The 22,240-nt window shown below is 41.4% G+C and overlaps 1 protein-coding gene across 1 annotated transcript in view; it reads right to left on the bottom strand.

Moving 5' to 3' along the window:
• Positions 1 to 1,508: 1,508 nt before the first annotated feature.
• Positions 1,509 to 22,240, bottom strand: part of SUGCT (succinyl-CoA:glutarate-CoA transferase) — a 790,246-nt gene continuing 769,514 nt past the window's right edge. Inside the window, 3 exon segments of the mRNA XM_059934212.1 lie at positions 1,509 to 1,574; positions 20,893 to 20,973; positions 21,064 to 21,177. Of these exon segments, the coding sequence (XP_059790195.1) occupies positions 20,935 to 20,973; positions 21,064 to 21,177 (153 nt within the window). The 3' untranslated portion in view covers positions 1,509 to 1,574; positions 20,893 to 20,934.

The raw sequence follows: 22,240 nt of genomic DNA, 5'->3' as shown, positions 1-22,240 counted from the left end.
AATCAGAACAATGTCCAGAGGTGCCTCCCTCCCGAGAGTGAGTGGACATTTAAGGAAGGATTCTTGAGTTCCCTAGCCCTGCTTCAGGCTCCCAAGTATCTAGGTCTAGAGGAAGAAGAGGACAGCATTGATCCAGAGCCAGATCTTGCCCCCCATCCTCTTTCTAAACAGTCAGAGTCGCAGCTCTAGCTGTAAATTGGATATGCAATTAAGGGTTTAAATTAAGCCACACTAAGTTTTAATTACCAAATGTGACCAGGAAGTTATGGAATACACCCAAGATTTTGTTAAGGGAGGAGAAAATAGTGGCTTCTACATAGCACAATTGAACACAGAGATTTAAAAAAAAAATACATACGGCTATTTCATTTTTCTTTGGATCTCCTCAGTTGCAATTCCTTCAAGACCCCATTGTCATAGGAGGCTTTATTGAAAGCAATTTTCATGCTCTCATGGTCAAATAATCCAAGAATGTTAATTTCCCTTTTCTTTTCCTGACTTTTTGCATACTTCTGGGATTGCATAATGCACTTTCACTCATTGATCACCCCATATTAAATCTTTCCTTAAAAGTTCAAAGTCAAGTATTTGGTCATTTGCAAGAGAATCTATCTGGCATTGAAGGCTAGGTCTCCAGAGTGAGGGGCTTAGAAGACAAGCCACAGCACTGCATCCGGTCTCCTGGGTGATATCCTAAGGCATGCACAAAGCAGAAATGATGCTACAGCCAGACTCAGAGAGAAGCGCATGAGCCCCCATTCTGAGCTCATGCTTGAGTTGACCTTTTGTTTACATTTAGTCACTCTTGTATATACTTAGCTTTATTCTGGATTAAGGAGGCCTTGACTTGATGTAAAATGCTTTTAGAAAAGTCTTTTCAATGAGGACAGTCTCCACTGATCAAACCAGACCATGCAGACTGATCGGTAGGTTAACAGTAAGTCGGGTTAGCGGACAACTTGAGACACGAGACCCACCCTTTATTTCTATCTGATGACTCTGTGCGAAAATCTTTGTTTTATTGTTACCAAAGTTAAAACGGAAAAAAAAAAATGTTTGAAAATGAAATCGTATTTGTGTTTCTATTCTTTAATTTTAAAAATAAAATATGAATCTCTAATTCTAATATTTTTCCAGATCAATAAAATAATATTTTTTTTTCCAGGAGCCTCCCTGAGGCCCCTCTTCTTTGAGTTTATGTCAGTTGTCTAACAAACTAATGAAGATGCATGTTATAATGGATCCCTTCACTTCAGTGGATGATTACGTAACTTTCAGAAATCATTCCACAATCTTAGAATAGTCATTCTTGAATCAGCCAAGATATTCAGTCAATAAATGCCATTCCATGTGATCATTACTATGACTGCCAAACTGTGCAATCTTAAAATGTAGGGGGAAAAAAAAAAAAAAAGCAAGAAGGGTGAATATCCAGGATAAGACCAGGTATTTTGGGGCAGGAGGCTTTTCAGGTAGACTGGTCAGGTTCTACCTAAGTCCATTCCTACCTGGAAGTCTTTATCGTTGTCTTAAGCCTGGAGTCAACGACCATCATCCCCTTGAGAGTCTGAAACCTGAAACAAGCATATTTTTTTAAGCACCTTTGCAAAACTGCTTAATTTTCCATGAGAGCTCAGTGTCTTGACCTGGCTCCTGGAATTCAAGAAAAGGGTGGAAAGTCGAGTCCAATAAATGAATAACTTTCAGGAACTTCAAACTTCATTATTTCTGATGGCAACCCAACGCGTTTTCCATTGTAAAAAAGGGGGGGAAAAAAAAAAGGCCAGGTATTTTGTGCTCAAGTAGCTCTTTCTAAGCGAATGAGCGCACGCAGCCCTCTTTACCCTGGTTGAGAGCCTCACATTCTATATCTTGTTGGCTCAGACCGTCTTTGTTTCAAGTCCAGCCCCTGGTTGAGGGTCAGCTAACAAAAGACAGAATGAGGTTCAAATTCTTTAATTAGTTTTGTCAGTGATTCTCTGTGGTTGGCAAATAAAAGAAATACTTTCTGGGAGATCAGGTTCTCACACTGGAACTTTGGACAGGATAAAGCACTTGAAAGGCCAAGATCATTTTCAGCCCATTGTTCTAGCCTGTCTCTGAACTGGGCTTTTTGCTAAAGAGCTTTGGAGCCAAAATTTTTATGTCATCCCCAAAATCATGGCCCACAGGTACCAATAAGAATCTCTCTTTCAGATATTAAAGCACAGAGACCTGCCATCTTAGAAGGCCTTCATGAAACAGTGAACTCCCTGAGCCAATTGGGAGAAAAACAGTTTTTGTTGGTGAAGGTTTGTGAATGAGCACAGTCTGGGATACAGATTTCCTGAAATGCTCAGAGGTCGAGTCCTCCAAAGTGAGAGTGCTTAGCAGCATGAGGACGGCTCACCAAGGATGCTGAAACACACTTAGAAGTCAATGTTGAAGGTGGAGGAAAAAAAAAAAAAAAGGAAATAAAAACTTTCAAAGAAGCATCTTTGGCATGACCATGCCCTTTCATACCAGAAAGTTCTATTCTTTAAACTCGATGTAGGTCCTTCTACGACTGACCACATACCCTGATACAAAGGCAATAACTAACCTTAAAACTATGCAACTTCATTGATATGGCCATGTCCCGAGACAGAAATTCTTCGTATAGCACAGGATAAAAACAGGATTCCAGTTTTATCTCAAAAATGGGACATTGCAAATAAAGGCAAAACCCACAAAGGAGAAGTGACCATGTCTTTCCGGCTTACAAAGCAGCTGCAGCATGTCTGGAAGGAACCACACCCGCTGCCTCTTCTCTGACTCATCCCCCTCCTCCCTCCTTAGGGAATACCCGCCTCACTTCCTGAGCAGGAAAAGGTTTCATACGGGGGCACCTATTCTCTGCCCTCTGCGTCGGGGCCCAGGGCAGGGAGAAGGTGTCCAATCTTAGGGTGACAAGTAATTTCACAAATGTCTCTCTTGGGCAGTCTGACTTTCCTCTAAAGGCCTCTAACAAACCCAGATCATACATTCAGTTGAGGGGGAAGTATTTGATTTCAGTTGACGGGGAAGCATTTGATTTTCCTTTGAACTTGACTGTCCAGGAAAAAAAAAAAAGTAATTCCTTGGCTAACATAAGGGTACAAATGAACTTATCTACAAAACAGAAATAGAGTCACAGATATAGAAAACAAATTTATGGTTAGCAGGGGGTAAGGAGGGGAGGGATAAATTGGGAGATTGGGATTGACATAAACACACTACTGTATACAAAATAGATAAATAATAAGGATCTACTGTATAGCACAGGGAACTCTACTCAATACTCTTTAATTACCAATATGGGGAAAGAATCTAAAAAAAAGAGTGGATATATGTATATGTATAACTGATTCACTTTGCTGTACACCTGAAACTAACACAACATTATAAATCAACTATACTCCAATAAATTAAAAAAAAAAAAAAGTAATTCCTTGGGAGTATCACTTCTCTGACTTGAGGCACCAGATGACTCTCAAAACCATCTTGGGATCACATCATGTTCGCTGAATGAGAAATTCAAACATCAAGACAGAAAACAAGAGCAAAGAGAGAATAGAGAAAGTAAGCATTTGTTTACCACTTTTGGAGCAAACGCTCATCAATACCTGTTTCTTCCACTGGAGACATGTATTTTATGTGACCATCAGGGCCACGTCCACCGATGTCACCCACATCATGTCATCCGTAAGTTCCATTCCCGACCTGCTGTATCTTGGGAGTTTTCTTCCCAGTGGAAGGGATCAGGCACTTGTTTTATATTCAGAGGAACACTGAGATAGAGGTGATTTCTTTTCACAAGGGCAATGCACTACACACGTAACTTGTAGAATATGCAACTGCATGGTGACTTTTCTGTGTTATTATCTGCCTCTTAATTCAACACACTGGACAAATGTTCCCAGAGGGCAGAGAAGACAGAACTTGTAGCTCACTGATGTGCCCTGACAGCTCTCCTCTTCCGTACCCTGCCCGCTGGGCCTCTGGTTATATCCGCAACGGTTACTTTCTGAACCCAGTGGTATTTGTGACTTTGCCCACGATGTCACCCGTTACTGATGTCTGCACATCAGGCCGGCCTCTTGGCTGCAACAATTACCTCTCCGTGCCCCAGTTCTGCAGCAGGGTTGGAAGTTTTCGTGCTGGGTCTTTTAAATTATTTCTTCTGCCTCCCCTGCTTTGGAATGCTCGAAAAAATAGCAACTAACAACAGTAAGGCTGTCTTAAATTTGCCCAAAAGAAATTGCCTGGGACTTTTCAGAGGCCACATTCAATTTATGAATAAATGAAATGGATCTTCTCGACCAACCATGACAATAAGCACTGGCCTACATATTCAGGGCCTGAAAGAAGTTGAGGCAATGGGCCTAATGAGAAGCAGTCAGCGGATCTAATGAGAATCAGACAGAAGGCCTAATGAGACATTTAACATGCTCTCCCTCTCCCTCCTCTTTTGTTCAGTTTTCATGGGAATCTGTGTTTGGGGAGCTCAGTTGCACTGGCTACAAGCAGATACATATGGCCCTAGTGGGGTGATCCAGGAAACAGTAGAAAGGCATGGAGATGGCCAGGGATGGGGGGAGGGTGAACTTGGAATATATACCCCCAGGCCATGATAATGTGGCAGGGCGGGGGGGTTTTTAGCTATTTGTTTTACTCATATTTTAATTGTATCTATGCCTTTTCCAGAATACCATAGAGTCATTGAGCTATTGGTGATGATACAGTAAACAGGCAGAGATTTCAATCTCATTACATCACTGCTTAGAGAGAAATAAAGAGGAAAAGTATGCAGGGCTGTTTCTGCGGCTGACTGTCGCCATTCAGAGAACAACGACTGGAATGTAGGTGCTGCACAAAGGGGGATGCCCGGAATAGAGTCCCGATGAGGCAACGTTCCTTGGAACACTAGGTATTTTCATTTCTTGACCTTGGATGGAGGTGGCAGCTAGAGAAATAGCAGGAGCACAGACCTTCCTGAGTTACAGCTCTGTGTGTCAGTTACCTGTGCTGGTGGTATGCAAAGGAAATACGTATGTGTCCGAGCCACCGTTTGAAATGTTGTCTGACCCATGGATCTGTCAGTTTTGTAGTATAGCTTGGCTTTGAGAGAGTAGGCAAGATTGCTGTCTCATTATTTAGCTTGCAAGCCCAAGAAATGTGCACCGGTCCTTGTTGCCTGCCTATCCCATAACAGTCTCTGTGGATACACATACTCTTTGTTTTATTTGCTTGCCCCAGCACATGATTGAAATGCAACTCTATCCCTCTCTCTAGCCATCTATTTATTTATTTATGACAACTCTTCTTTTGGTTGTCAAGGTCTAACTTCCACTGGCCCACCTGTATCTTAAGGATCTGAAGGTAAATTAAACAGTCTTGTTCTTTGGTGGCGCCACTTAGTGGCCTCACAGGGCAACACAGTCTCAGCAGTTAAATGACTAAGGATTTGGAGATCAGATTATCACCTGGGTTAGTGGGGCGTGGACAGAGCAGATGTGCACCAGCATTTATACGTTCCAGGTACCAGGCTCAGAATTCACATAGTTCAGCTTTTTAAAACTTTACAAAAATTCTATGGAGTAGATGATATTATTCTTGAAATGCGGCTGTTCATATTACCTAAAATTTCCTATGGGCAGAGGACTGTGCTAGATGCTTTACATTAACATTGCCTTCTTTTTCCTAATAATGATATTATGAGGTGTGAATTATGTGGTCTTTTGAGTCTAATTGCTTGGATCTGTAATGGGCTCCAGCTCCTACTTGCTGTGTGACCTTGAACAAATTACTTAACGTCTCTGTACCTATAGTAACAGCGATATAGTAATAGTACATATCTCATAAAGTAAGCACTTGTAAAGTGTTTTAAAAAGTGTCTGACACATAGAAGGAAAGAAATCATAAAGATCAGAGCAGAAATAAATGAAATAGAAACAAAGAAAACAATAGCAAAGATCAATAAAACTAAAAGTTGGTTCTTTGAGAAGATAAACAAAATTGATAAGCCATTAGCCACACTCATCAAGAAAAAGAGGGAGAGGACTCAAATCAATAAAATCAGAAATGAAAAAGGAGAAGTTACAAAAGACACCGCAGAAATACAAAGCATCCTAAGAGACTACTACAAGCAACTTTATGCCAATAAAATGGACAACCTGGAAGAAATGGACAAATTTTTAGAAAGGTATAACCTTCCAAGACTGAACCAGGAAGAAACAGAAAATATGAACAGACCAATCACAAGTAATGAAATTGAAACTGTGATTAAAAATCTTCCAACAAACAAAAGTCCAGGACCAGATGGCTTCACAGGTGAATTCTATCAAACATTTAGAGAAGAGCTAACACCTATCCTTCTCAAACTCTTACAAAAAATTGCAGAGGAAGGAACACTCCCAAACTCATTCTATGAGGCCACCATCACCCTGATACCAAAACCAGACAAAGACACTACAAAAAAAGAAAATTACAGACCAATGTCACTGATGAATATAGATGCAAAAATCCTCAACAAAATACTAGCAAACAGAATCCAACAACACATTAAAAGGATCATACACCACGATCAAGTGGGATTTATCCCAGGGATGCAAGGATTCTTCAATATACGCAAATCAATCAATGTGATACACCATATTAACAAATTGAAGAATAAAAACCATATGATCATCTCAATAGATGCAGAAAAAGCTTTTGACAAAATTCAACACCCACTTCTGATAAAAACTCTCCAGAAAGTGGGCATAGAGGGAACCTACCTCAACATAATAAAGGCCATATATGACAAACCCACAGCAAACATCATTCTCAATGGTGAAAAACTGAAAGCATTTCCTCTAAGATCAGGAACGAGACAAGGATGTCCACTCTCACCACTATTATTCAACATAGTTCTGGAAGTCCTAGCCACGGCAATCAGAGAAGAAAAAGAAATAAAAGGAATACAAATTGGAAAAGAAGAAGTAAAACTGTCACTGTTTGCAGATGACATGATACTATACATAGAGAATCCTAAAACTGCCACCAGAAAACTGCTAGAGCTAATTAATGAATATGGTAAAGTTGCAGGATACAAAATTAATGCACAGAAATCTCTTGCATTCCTATACACTAATGATGAAAAATCTGAAAGAGAAATTATGGAAACACTCCCATTTACCATTGTAACAAAAAGAATAAAATACCTAGGAATAAACCTACCTAGGGAGACAAAAGACCTGTATGCAGAAAACTATAAGACACTGATGAAAGAAATTAAAGATGATACCAACAGATGGAGAGATATACCATGTTCTTGGATTGGAAGAATCAACATTGTGAAAATGAGTATACTACCCAAAGCAATATACAGATTCAATGCAATCCCTATCAAATTACCAATGGCATTTTTTACGGAGCTAGAACAAATCATCTTAAAATTTGTATGGAGTCACAAAAGACCCCGAATAGCCAAAGCAGTCTTGAGGGAAAAAAATGGAGCTGGAGGAATCAGACTCCCTGACTTCAGACTATACTACAAAGCTACAGTAATCAAGACAATATGGTACTGGCACAAAAACAGAAACATAGATCAATGGAACAAGATAGAAAGCCCAGAGATTAACCCACGCACCTATGGTCAACTAATCTATGACAAAGGAGGCAAAGATATACAATGGAGAAAAGACAGTCTCTTCAATAAGTGGTGCTGGGAATACTGGACAGCTACCTGTAAAAGAATGAAATTAGAACACTCCCTAACACCATACACAAAAATAAACTCAAAATGGATTAGAGACCTAAATATAAGACTGGACACTATAAAACTCTTAGAGGAAAACATAGGAAGAACACTCTTTGACATAAATCACAGCAAGATCTTTTTTGATCCACCTCCTAGAGTAATGGAAATAAAAACAAAAATAAACAAATGGGACCTAATGAAACTTCAAAGCTTTTGCACAGCAAAGGAAACCATAAACAAGACGAAAAGACAACCCTCAGAATGGGAGAAAATATTTGCAAACGAATCAATGGACAAAGGATTAATCTCCAAAATATATAAACAGCTCATTCAGCTCAATATTAAAGAAACAAACACCCCAATCCAAAAATGGGCAGAAGACCTAAATAGACATTTCTCCAAAGAAGACATACAGACGGCCACGAAGCACATGAAAAGATGCTCAACATCGCTAATTATTAGAGAAATGCAAATCAAAACTACAATGAGGTATCACCTCACTCCTGTTAGAATGGGCATCATCAGAAAATCTACAAACAACAAATGCTGGAGAGGGTGTGGAGAAAAGGGAACCCTCTTGCACTGTTGGTGGGAATGTAAATTGATACAGCCACTATGGAGAACAATATGGAGGTTCCTTAAAAAACTAAAAATAGAATTACCATATGACCCAGCAATCCCACTACTGAGCATATACCCAGAGAAAACCGTAATTCAAAAAGACACATGCACCCGAATGTTCATTGCAGCACTATTTACAATAGCCAGGTCATGGAAGCAACCTAAATGCCCATCAACAGACGAATGGATAAAGAAGATGTGGTACATATATACAATGGAATATTACTCAGCCATAAAAAGGAACGAAATTGAGTCATTTGTTGAGAAGTGGATGGATCTAGAGACTGTCATACAGAGTGAAGTAAGTCAGAAAGAGAAAAACAAATATCGTATATTAATGCATGTATGTGGAACCTAGAAAAATGGTACAGATGAGCCGGTTTGCAGGGCAGAAGTTGAGACACAGATGTAGAGAATGGACATATGGACACCAAGTGGGGAAAACTGCAGTGGGGTGGGGATGGTAGTGTGCTGAATTGGGCGATTGGGATTGACATGTATACACTGATGTGTATAAAATTGATGCCTAATAAGAACCTGCAGTATAAAAAAACAAACAAACGAAACAACTAATACTAAACTTTCATTGGGTTATTTGTATGGAAATATGTTAATATAAATGTTTCAGACATTACATGAAATTTCTAAAAATCTTATATGTTCTGGTATAATGTTATAAGTAATAATCCTAGTTATTACTTTAAAATGTATATCTCAGAAATAACTAATTTTCTTGTCAACTGCATTATTGAACTTTCATCAAATCTTTAACTGTGGTCATTTTTAAGTCTTTTCTCATTTACAGACAGTTCTGGGTGTACTCTGATGCTTTTGCAAATATGTTCCTATTAAAGGGTTTCATCTTCAAGAAATTCATGGAAAAGACTCTGACAAGTACAGGTTTCTGGTAACTGACTGTACTGCTGAACTGAATGAATAAGCATTTTCAGAACTCTAATGAAAAACTGATGAACTCAAAAAAGTGCTAACAAAAGATCAAGATGAAAAAAAAAATTTAATTACATGGGACTGAGTGAACTGATGAGGATGAGTATAATTTTTGTGACTTTCTGTCTGAATTAAAAAAAAAAAATCCCACAAGGACTCAGAGGCAAAGAATATACAAATCAATTTTCACTGCAAAGTAAAGGAGCTGTTACAGTGGAGGATTACTGGACTGAATGTCAGTATTATGACATAGTATGAGTGGGTTTCAGGTTTGGTAATTGCAATCATTGTTGCTTTTGTTGTGGTCATCCATGTACAATGCTTCGTGTCAGTCTATTTATCTCTTGTAAAAATAAAATACACTGTGTGTGTGTGAAAAAAAAAAAAAGTGTCTGACACATAGTAAGCATTCAATATATACCAGCTAGTACTATTATTAATAATAGCAGCCACAGCTACTGCCTCAGTGCAACTAAACATTGCTGGACAAAAGCCCCAGTATAATGACTGGCCTCATACATCTCATGTCCATAAATCTCAAATGGACACTCAACAGCGCCGGACCACCTACATGTATTTCCTTTCCACGTTCATTTTCAAATTCCCCCAACTATTTCCCACCCCTCTATCCTCATACCATTTACATCATGACCACTTCCACACTCAGCTGATGAACTTGCCTCATTATTGAGGAAACGATTAGCTAGGAGCTTTTTCATTTCTCCCCAGCCATATCTGCTGACCTACCTGTTCTCCGCCCTCTGTCTTTGATAAGGGATGAAGTCCCCATTCCCATCAAATGCTAACGGCTCCAGTCACACACACCTGGATCTCATGTCCTCTAGTCTTTTCAAAGACTTGGCTCCTGTGTTTGCTAAATCCTCACAATTTCCCTTTCTCCTGGATCACTGCCATCAGCATACAAACATGCAACCTTAAAAGAATCCTGCCTTGAGGCTACACCCCTTCCAGTTAACTCCCATTTTCTCCTCCCCATTGTTCTAGATAGAATGAGGATAAAAAACAATTCATCCTAATAAGACCTCTATTTCCACCAAACCCATCAGTCTGCCTTGGTCAAGGTCACCCATGACCTCTATGCCACCAAATCCATTGGCGGCCTCTCTCTCCTGGCTTTACCTCTCAGCAGGATTTAATGCATCGTCCCTGAGTTGCTGGGACACCAAGCTTGCTCTCTTGCTTTCATTCCCCACTCACCCACCTTCTCAGAGTAACCTTCACGTGTGGATGGGCTCACCTGAGAGCTCCATCCTAGCCCTCTTCTACTCTCTGTCTGTATCTTTAACTTAGGAAATTCACCCAGATCCATCACCTTAAATATCGCTTTCATAAAAGTTGTAACAAGATCTTCCCAGCCCTGGCCTTTCCTTGAAACTCCAGATTCAGATACCTCCTCCTGACTTGTCCTTTCCATTGGAAATATACTGGTACCTCAAACTGCCACAACAGTAATTTTGATACCATCCTCAAACATCGTCCTTGTCCTGTTTTTTTTTTTTTTTAATCGTTTGATTTTTGGTCTTTTTTGTCAGTAAGCAGCATGACTGTTGACCAGTTTGTCATGTCAAAAGCCTAGGAACCTCTAGAAGGAGACTTTGATGCTTCTTTTCCTTTCGCAGCCTTAAAAACATGCTCTGCTTCTGTCCATGGCTCTCTACATGGACATTTCCCACTTGCAAAACCCAATCATTCCTTACATGGCGGCCGAAGTGTGTCTCCTAACTTACCCTGATCTCATCCCACACATTTACAATCTACTAGCCACGCAGCAGCTACAGACATTATCTGAAAGTATAAATCAGATCACTTCCGTCGCTTCTCTCCTTTAAATCCATCCGATGGCTTCCTTTCACACTGTAACTTAGCCCAAATTTCTCACTCTGGTTTTCAAAACACAATAGAGCAGAGTATCTTTAAGAAAAATGACATGAGGCTTTTCCTTAATTCTGAGAGTTCTCCAGTAACTTTCCAGCAAATTCCTTTCTTAACCTAAGTTAGCCAGAGTCTTAGTTGCTTACAGTTGAAGAACTATAATTATATAGCATGGGACTAGAATTACATTGAATGTCTGGCTCTTCATAGGAAAACGTTTGGGATGTGGATAAATTATGGACCTATCAACCAGATTGTCTACGTGCGTGTGTGTGTGTGTGTGTGTGTGTGTGTGTGTGAATGTGAGAAGTGTAATGAGAGATACACAGGCACTCACAAACATAGTGATACTTAATAAGAACTTGTTGAATTGCTTTGAATTTGACTTATAATTTCTCTATGAAATCTGCCTTCTCCCAAACCTCAAAAACAAAACAAAACAAAACCCTCCCATCTTGTCCTGGAGAGGAAAAGAACTGGCAAATAAAGGCCTTTAATATGAGACTAGGGGACAAGAGGCACATTGCCGAGGGCCCATGATACTTTTAGGAGCCCTCAAAAATGTTTTACGTTCTTTATAATCATAAGAAAAACATAATATAATAATAATGAATATATAATACTGAATACAACTTGTAATATATTCACCTTTATACTAAAGCAGTCATAAAATGTAATTTTTAATATTTTTTGTGGAGGAAGGGGTCACTGAAGGCAAATATTTTGGAAAGGCCCCCATGAAGGTCATGCTATAATCCTGTTCCTGGAAGCCTTGCTCTCTGCAGAAAAGATTGGGGAAGGGGCTTTAGGATTTCTGGTCCCACTTGAATTTCACTGATTGGGGAAGGCCAAATGAAACCCAAATGGACACAGAAAAGCAAAAATAGCGGCTTTCCACTACACTTATTTTGTTTTTGTTTAACAGACACTTATCTAAAGCTCACTGGATGCAAGACACTATTCTAATTGCTTTGCAATCACTAAGTCATGTAATCTACTGTCTCCTAGGTGAATATGAAGTGAGTATCAAACACCTTCGCTTAACCTCTGCTAGGCTACTTCCTTCTCAAGGTAGATATTCTTCCAGGACCAAAAGGAATGTAAACACAGAATTTTTGAACTTGTAACTGCAATGCAGCAGGCATGAAATAGCTGAAAAACAGCAACCAAAAAACTGTTTTTAAGCTTAAGCTATAGTGTCCAGTGTTGACATACTTATAATGTCCTTAGTGATGTTCATCTTGTTTCAGGAAAACAGAAAGAAGAGAAAGAAGAAAGGAAGAAAGAAAGAAGGGAAGGAAGGAAGGAAGGAAGGGAGGAGAAAGAGAAACAGAGAGAGAGAGGGAAGGAGAGAGAGAGAGTGAGGGAGGAGGAAGGAAGGAAGGGTGAGCTGTGAGCAATCTGAGAGTGTCTTGTGTCTTTCAAGGAGCTCCCTCACCCTAGAAGATGTCCTCCAACCTACCTTAATGAATATGAGACCAAGTTAAACGTGTGTCACTTCAGCAGGTCACAGCACAGCAATGCCTGTCACCACGCATTCTCAGGAGGTATGCACGTAATTGTCATATTCACATTGGGTTTATATTTACGTGTGCCAGTGCCCATCAGTGATTAAATTAACTGTTACAAAAACATAAATGTGATCCTTTTGTAGTCTTTTTCTTTTCTTTTCAATGAATTCCTCTCAGTGAAATTTCAAGCTGAAGCATCATTTGAAGCTGTGCTAAAGAGAGATCACCTGAGCTTTTGTGAAGTCCACAATGAACCGGACTTGCTCTGGCTGGAGAACCTGATGGGAAGAAGCTCTTTGTAGACCATCCCATCTCTCGTGGATGCTCAAAAAACCAGGGGGCTTTCTAGAAGATCCCAACACTCAGGCTCTACCCAGACTGATTAAATCAGAGTCTTCGGGATTGTACCTGGGCATCAACTTTTCTAAAAGCCTCCTAAGCTATGCTGATATGCAGCCAGAATTCAGAAAAAACACTGATTTCTGTTTTGTAAATAAGTTCATTTGTACCATTTTTTTAGATTCCACACATAAGTGATATCACATGATACTTGTCTTTTCTCTCTTTCTCTGACTTATTTCACTCAGTATGACAATCTCTAGGTCTGTACGTGTTGCTGCAAATGGCACTATTTTGCTCTTTTTTATTGCTGAGTAATATTCCATTGTATATATACACCACATCTTCTTTATCCATTCATCTGTCAATGGATGTTTAGGTTGCTTCCATGTTCTGGCTACTGTAAATAGTGCTGCAAAGAACATTTTTTAAATTATGGTTTTCTCCAGATATATGCCCCAAAACAGAAAAAGAGTCACAGATGTGGAAAACAAACTTGTGGTTACCAAGAGGGAAAGGGGGGTGGTAAATTGGGAGATTGGGATTGACATGTATACACTATGTAAAATAGATCACTAATAAGGACCTACTGTATGGCACAGGGGGAGAAAGAAAAACAAACCAAAAACACTGATTTCGTACCAACTGAGTACTAGGACTACTAACACCCCAGCCCTTTGTATCAATGGGATGCGCTACAGCTGTGACCTCTTCCGTGTAACCCTACGTTTCTCTGTCTTTATTCTGGGATGACTTTTTAATTTAAAGTGATTATCTACTCAACTCACTAGTCCTAGTTTCAAAGTCATTTGGGAATTAGATCCTCATTGAAAAAGTGTCTTAGAACTGCAGAAGGGCTACTGAGAGCCCAGGGCTGGATCCCGGGACAACTGAGAGGTCCCCTAGGAGTCAGGATTGAAGTGGTCATTCACCAAGACACCAAGGGCAGCATCACCGGAAGGGCAGTCTGCACCATTGTCAAGGCAGGGAATAAAGCAAGTCAAGGGATCAATGCCAAGAATACTGGTTTAGGGGGAAAGTGAAGATAATCATTTCTGTCCAACAAAGATCTCTTGAGGACCTACTGTGTTCCAGATATTGGGCCAGGCATTGTAGGTACAATCCTACTGTCTAGGAGCTGAGAGTTTAAGGAGGAGATATCATCAAATAATTTTAAAATTACATGGGAAGTTATGAGCAGAGTGAGAAAGGATATTTGGTCCCAAGTGATGCATGTGAGTAGAACTTCTAGAACATACAACCTTACGCAATCCTTGAGAAGTGAATGTTAGTGAAGCAAGTTACGGATGCCCAGGAAGTGGACAAAGCAAGGGCCAGGTGAGAGATGGTGGGACCAGGACTGGACCAGTGCCATTGTGGTGAAGGTTGGTGTGAATGAGCAGAGTCAAATCATCAGAACTTCAGGACTGATTGGATGTGTGGCTTGAGTGGGAGAGAGTAGACTCTAAATAAAAAAAGTCAGGCGCCGGGAGAATGTTGCTCTCAGGACATGGATTTTGAAATGGGTGGAGACGGGCAGTCTAAGATAAAGGCTATGAACCACATGAGGGTTAGGGGTGCCAGCTTTTAATGGGGTACCAGCTGTGCAGCTCAGGATGGTGCAGCCCTGAGTGGTTAAGCTGGAGGGGGCGTCTGCAGAGAGTGAGGTGGAAAGCTAGGTGCCTGTGTCCTTCACCTTGATTCTGTACTTGACTCATCGCATTGACAGTTGGGATTAGTATTTTCCTAATTCAATTGTTTTTGTAAGTCCCCATTGGTCGGATGATTGCTTACAGGTGGCTATAAACTAAGAAATGATGGAGCGTGGCTTAGCCTCCCCTTTCTCCTTCCCTCAGCAAACCAGAGGCCTGGAAAATCTTGGGGTTGCCTTGGGAAAGGAAATGCACTCTAAACGAGGAGCTGAAGGAAGGTGGAACATTTAAATTAACCTCCAGTAGAAACCCCAGCCTACTTGTTATGGTCATTCTTGGCACCAAAGGCCTCCCATATTGGCTCAAATCCAGTAACACAAAAATGGTAAAGTTGCAGGACAGAAAGTTGGCATGGACCCTGTGGTGATTTCCCTGTCCCACTGACTCCCCTGCCTTGGAATTCTGTCTAGACTTGGCTTCAAGGCACATTCCTTCAGCTTTCAGTAGGCAGAGGTGTCCAGCTCTTGCAATGTGTACATGATTTTAAAAGAACTAAGAACAGGCTCTCAACCATTGCTTTCTTTTTTTTTTTTTTTTTTCAACCACTGCTTTCTAAAGGTCAAATCTCACTGCTCCAAGTGTGAGCGGGAAACACAAATATATTCCAGATCACACAGCCCACAGGTGCAGAAGCGGAGTGCTGCAAATTTCACATGCAGACTGGCGGGGTCCTTTCTTTGAGTCTCCAGATGCACAGGGAATGTTTTATGTACAGGAAGACAGAGGCTACACAGGGACAGCTGGGCTTTGGAGAAAAAAAGTATGGACATGTAGTTAACTCTACCACAAATCCCCATATTCAAGCCACCAAGATAGGAGGGAGAAAGGAAGCATGCAGGGGGATTTCATCCACACATTTGTTCCAAAAATGTGGAGTGTTTACTATATGTCAGACATTTTCCAAAGATATTTTCCTGCCTGTGACAAAATTGCTCACACTAGAGAAATGTGTTTCTTGCCACTTAGAAATCACTATGCAATTCAGGGAGTTAGAAGATCGGCATACCGTTTGCCTTTGATTTATGACATCACCAGGAAAGTGATTTTATGACTTTCCTTTTATCTAACTAAGCTAGTCACTTTTCACAAATGCCCTGGAGAGAAACATACCCTGAGAAGTGGGTTTCACAAAGGAAGCAACCTGCCTGAAGGAGGTTGGGAAATGTTTAACTGAAGTGCAATTACTGGTCTCTCTTGTTCTCGATGAATAATTGCCAGGAGGCTCTTGCCATGGACAGCCATTGGTCTTCAAATTCTCCACAAATAGAAATGCAAACCATTTTATGTGATGGTTACAGTAATGATGATGATGATGATGATGGTAGAATAGGCTAAGGAAAATATTGAAGGAGGTAAGAAGAGTGAGAAAAAAAGCACAAAAATCTAAAACAATAAGGTGAGGGCAATGTTCATGGACATTGATACCAGGGTATCATTCATTCAGAGATATTTATTGGGCACCTATTATTTTCAGGTCATTCTAGGTGGTGGGGATATAATAATAAACAAAGAAATCAGACGTTCATGGAACTTGCATTATAGTGATGGAAGAGAGAAAACAAAAACAAAACAAAACATAGGATGCCAAATGCTGAGATAGAGGAAGAGGTACGGGGGAGGCCATGTGTGTACATGTCTTGGGGTGGGTGTTAATTTGCTTAATGGTGTTGGAGAAAGAGAGTCCTAGAAGATAACATTTTGGCTGATTCCAATGGCTAAAGGGAAGAGTCATTCTTTGGGCAAACAGAGCTGATTCTTTGACTTCCTCAGCATTTCTTTTCCTAGCCTTGGAGCTGAGCTGGTGTACCCTTCACATTCAGTATCCTCAGTTTCATAGGGAACATCTTTTGATTGTGGGAGCGGGTGGACTGAGACACAGGGAGAATTTACAACCAGTGCCTACCTTCTGTGCTCTCCTCCGGCCACGTCCCAGATCTCCTGCTCTGTATGCTACATAGTTCCTGAGCTATTCCCTGCTTCTTCCAAAAATGTCAAGAAACCTATCCAGAGCTTGTGTACCAATCTCTTCAAAATAAGGCCATGGCGTTTGTTAATTCAGGTCAAGGAGCTGGAAAAGAATAATGGTAGGAAGCTGGCAGGCTTCCAGAGTGGGTGTAACTGTTTGGGAGAAGTGGGCCGTGAATACTTTCTTTGTTCTTTTCCCTCCTTACATTGGATTGGGGGGTGGTATTTTCATTTTTAGTGTGAATGATATGGAAGAAACTGGACTCCATCCTCTTACTTGAATGTGCCTTGTTAAAGTGGGTAGATGTCTTTACCTTTAAGCTAAATGCACCCTGCACACAATTTGGAGTCTGGCCTTGGCTGTCCCTGTCCTGATTAGCAGTCCAACCTTGGGGGCAGGAGTGACCACACCATGTGAAAAAGGATGGTACACGACAGATTTCCTGAGCAGCTTACACACCTTTCTCTCTGCTTTGCCCCTTCCTCGGGTATATTTAGGTCCCACCTAGTAAGATTTTAGAGTCTAGGACATAATTCTATAGTCAGGCAATTGGGTAGCTAAGCTGCTTTAGAGCCCTTGTCTCAATAATCCTTTATAATTGTGTAATGTTTTATTTGTTTGTCAAAGTTCTCTCCTATTTTCTCACTTGTTCTTCACAGTAGGGTTGTTAGAAAGCTTGTGCTATTTGAAAATCTGTTTTACAGATGAAAACTCTGGTCTCAGGGAAGCTGGGTTGCTAGTCCAAGGACATGAGAAGGTCATTTGGGAGCCCTGAGTGACATATAGCTCTTCCGACTCTCAATCTGTTGTTCTTCAACTGCATCTTAAATGTGCGGAACCCTGGGATTGGATCTCGGCCACAGGTGAAAATTCTTGTCAGTGGGAAACAAGTCACCTTCTTACCTACCTTCTACCCGGGGAGTGATTTGATCTCCCTGTACTCATGAAGGAAACTGCAGATGAAGCTGTTTCCTGTACAGTGAGATGTGAACATCCAACAATGGTGAGAACTGGTGACACCGAGAGCCTCTCGTTTCCCACCTCTCCTCCCCAGAAACCCTCCACCCAGGGCTTGGCCACGATTCCACCAACGCTTTCTGACTCAGGAGCTCGGCTCCACTGGCGAAGGAGTTTCCAGTTAAGCTACACAGGATAAGCAGAGGCGATGGGGAATCCCCTTCACCTGCCATGATTAAGCTTTGTCCTCTATGCAGTGAGCAAACATAGCGCACAGAATACTGAACACATCCAGGAGTGCCATGTCGTGGGTGGCAGGGTGGGCTTCTAGGGAGCGAAAATAAGGGTGATGAGGTCCGGCTTCATTCGTGACCCAGAACCTGACTACCCAAGTGCTCCACAAACCAGCAGAGAAGCATCAACCAGGAGGTGGGGACTAGAAATGCAGAAACTCAGGCTTCTTCTGCAACCTCTGGAATTGGAACCTGCATTTTACCAAGATGCCCAAGCCCCGACTCCTCATCCTGTCCCCTCTGTCTCCCGCACTTTCTCTCTCTCCCCTCACTCCTCTGTTATCTTGGTGTCTGTCCGTCTAACTCACAACACTTTTGCTCTGGAATATACTTCTGGAATTCTTGCAACTTGTAGATGTTTTCTTTCCCCTCTTTATAGACAGAGAGCACTTCACTAGGGTAAAACTGCCAGTAAGGGGCTTCCCTGGTGGTGCAGTGGTTAAGAACCCCCCTGCCAATGCAGGAGACACGGGTTCGAGCCCTGATCCGGGAAGATCCCACATGCCGCGGAGCAACTAAGCCCGTGCGCCACAACTACTGAGCCTGTGCTCTAGAGCCCGTGAGCCACAACTACTGAAGCCCGTGCGCCTAGAGCCCGTGCTTCACAACAAGAGGAGCCACCGCAATGAGAAGCCCGCGCACCACAATGAAGAGCAGCCCCCGCTCGCTGCAACTAGAGAAAAGCCTGCGCACAGCAACAAAGACCCAATGCAGCCGTACATACATACATACATACATAAATTTGGGGGAAAAAAAAAAAAAAAACTGCCAGCAAGCGTGACTGTGCCTTTGTCTGGTTCACTGCAGAGCCAAATCTCCTCCCTCAATGACCAGAACTCTTCCATACAAGGCCTCTCTGGCCCACTCTTTCCAGGGAAGCCTTTTCAGAACAAGGGAAAAGCAGTTTCTTCAACTGTAAAAATATCTACTTCACAGGGTTGTGGTAATGACTAGAGATTCTACACATGGAGCATCTAGCCCAGTGCCTGAAGAAAACAGATGTCCTCAGTAACTGATGTATTATTGCAGTGGAGATAGGGGAATGTAAATCATATCTGGGGTGGACTTTTGCCATCAAGCTACACAACATCCAAATCTTCTTAGTATTTTGGCGGAACCATGGGGGAGAAGAGCAAGGCTCACCTTCCACTATGGAGGTTCTAAGGGAGGGTCCCCCTGTGTATGTGAGGGGAGGAGAGGGGGCAGTGGACAGGTGGTAGAACTCAACCAATCAGAACCTCTGCCTGGGGCTCTGAATCTGGAAGTGACCGGCCGCAGGGGCACAGCCCAGCACCCATCCCGTCGGCCCACAGGAGGAAGCTTTCCTCCATCAGGTCAGGGCTCCCCCTCCGCGGTCACAACGTGGCTGAGGGAACTTCAAACGTCACCACTTCAAACACCATCCAAAGAAAGAAAGGCCCTTCTGATATCCGCTTGTCCTGGGATCCGTTATCACTCATTGGCCCAGCTTGTTTCGTTCCCATTATTATACTGATCACAGGGCTGAAGGTGGAAGCACTGACAGATATAAACCACTTAGGGCTCACTCCTAGGACTGCAAGTGGGGTCTTTCCACCTAATCTCATGGCTCGACAAGAGGAAATAAATCCCCCCTCACCCTCACCCCCGACCCCAAATCAATAAGGATACAAAAGGTGAAGTGAGAATATATGCTGAGGAGGAAACCAAAAAACCTCTACAAAAATTAAAACTGTGCTAAAAATATTTTTATGGACAAGGTCGTATATTAACTGGAAAAAAAAAATCAAGTCGTAAAAACAGGATTTTCAGCATTCTTCTGTTTCTTTAATTATCTATCTATAAAACAGGATATATAAAAGAATGCTATGGGAGCATAGCATTATGGGAGATTTTTATTTTATTCTTGATGCTTATCTCAATCTTTTACTTTTTTTCTCTATAATAAACATTTTTAAACACGTACTTTCTTTAGCATCATTATTATCTTCAACATCAGTATCCACATTTTAGGACCCATCCAGTTCTACAGTATTGTATAAAATTAGTTTTGGGGTTTTTTTGGTATCATTTTACTTTTTTTTGCCTTTAAAAAAAAATTTTATTGGAGTGTAATTGATTTACAATGTTGTGCTAGTTTCTGCTGTACAGCAAAGTGAGCCAGTTATACATATAGCTGTACATATTTCCACTCTTTTTAAGATTCTTTTCCCATATAGGCCATTACAGAGTACTGAGTAGAGTTCCCTGTGCTATACAATAGGTTCTTATTAGTTATCTATTTTATATATAGTAGTGTGTATATGTCAATCCCAATCTCCCAATTTATCCCTCCCCCGCTCTTACCCCCGTAACCATAGTTTGTTTTCTATATCTGTAACTCTATTTCTGTTTTGGGGCATATACTGGGAGAAAACCATAATTCAAAAAGATACATGCACCCCAATATTCATTGTAGCATTATTTACAATAGCCAGGACATGGAAGCAACCTAAATGTCCATCAACAGAGGAATGGATAAAGAAGATGTCGTACATGTATACAATGGAATGTTACTCAGCCATAAAAAAGAATGGAATAATGCCATTTGCAGCAACATGGATGGACCTAGAGATTATCATACTGACTGAAGTAAGTCAGACAGAGAAAGACAAATAGCATATGATATCGCTTATACATGGAATCTAAAAAAAGGGTACAAATAAAACCAGTTTTGTTGAAACATCTCTTTGTGATGTTATTTTCTCAGTAGCTTAGTCCCTTCTACAAAAGATGCCTTCAAGGAAAGCACATCTTCTTTTAGAAAAACGAACCCCAGAACCTGTTAGCCCTAGAAGGAGAATCTTCTACATGGGGGAGGGGTGATGAGGCAATTAAGTCTGCCTTCCTTTCCCTGGGATTTGCCCTCCCGTAAGGCCTCATCCCCACCTACCATGTCCACGGTGCTCTTAGACTTTAACACTTCTGCTCACGTTCAAACTGAACAACTTCTCATAGTTGCCTCTTTGCATAGCTGGAAATTTTACAAAGAAAATAAAAGAATTTACCAATGAATGACAAAAAAATGAATAAACCCAAAACACCATGATTCTATTACACATACCCAGCTCTTTAGGGAGTAGAGATGGAGCTCACACAAGTTAAACCATCTAGAACAAGAGGATGGCATCCTACTCCCTGGATCCACCCCAGCTTTCTCCAAGCCTCCTTTTCTGTTCTTGAGAGGGAGAGAGAGAGAGAAGTTTCAAAGTGCTTCAATTAACCTCTCAGTTATAAGAATGGCTTCCACATAGGCCTCAGAACATCAACAAAAGTATTTATTTTATTTCTATTGGCTCCTCTGAGGGGATAATAAATAAAATGTAGAATCATGGTTCCTGCTCTAAGAAGCTTACCATTTCCAGTGGGAATATCCAACAAATGCCTGTAATTCTCGTTGGAGCCCCAAGAAGGAAGTATGGAAATGTTCTCCATTTATCACTGGGCTCATGGTTGGACGGTCTGTCTCCGGATCACTGCTTCCTCGACTCATACCTGACCCTGACAAACCAGGTGTAGTGGCATCTCGTCCACGAAGCCTTCTCTGATCCCCTGCTCCAAAATCATAGGATTCCTTTTCTTCTGAACTCCCCACATATACTGCGCTTTTCTTGGGAGACATTTCACAGTTTAATAAAATGATTCCTCACTGGGGGACAGAATGGGGGGGACACACCCTCTGAGAAGCATAAAATCATAGTGACAAGAACAATAAATGCCCTGTATTGAGAACTTGTAACCTGGAATAATATAATAAGCCTTTTCACAGTATCTCACTTAGTGATAACATCATATATGCTTCAAAATGATTATGTAACTCATCCAAATCACACAGAGAGAAGGTCTCATGTTTTAACTCCCGTCTGTTTTATTTATTCCAAAGGCCCTGCTTTGAATCACCAATTCCTCCTGAGAGTTTTCAAACGCCTCCCCAGACCTCCTCTCCTTCCACCCCTCCAGCCTAGGCTGTGGCCAGCACGTCAGGTCCGTACACTCTTTGTCAACAGGTGGGTCCCCGGGCTTGGTGGCAGGGGGCTGCCTTCTGTTCAGATGCTGAGCTGAAACAAGACTGAAGACCATGTTTAGATCCTATTCATCTGCCTTGTCCCTCCTGCTGGGTTTGTACCCCTGCAGGGAAGAACCTTTTTTCATCTATCTGCCACCTTCCACATACACCAGCCCTGTGGAGTCTAGAACAAGGTCTCACTCCTATCATTTCTGTATGAGTTTTTTAACTAACA

Source organism: Balaenoptera ricei, chromosome 9, assembly GCF_028023285.1.
Source record: "Balaenoptera ricei isolate mBalRic1 chromosome 9, mBalRic1.hap2, whole genome shotgun sequence".
In the NCBI taxonomy this organism is placed as follows: Eukaryota; Metazoa; Chordata; class Mammalia; order Artiodactyla; family Balaenopteridae; genus Balaenoptera; species Balaenoptera ricei.
The sequence above is the reverse complement of the archived record's forward strand: the minus strand, read 5'-3'. Positions and strand labels throughout refer to the sequence as shown.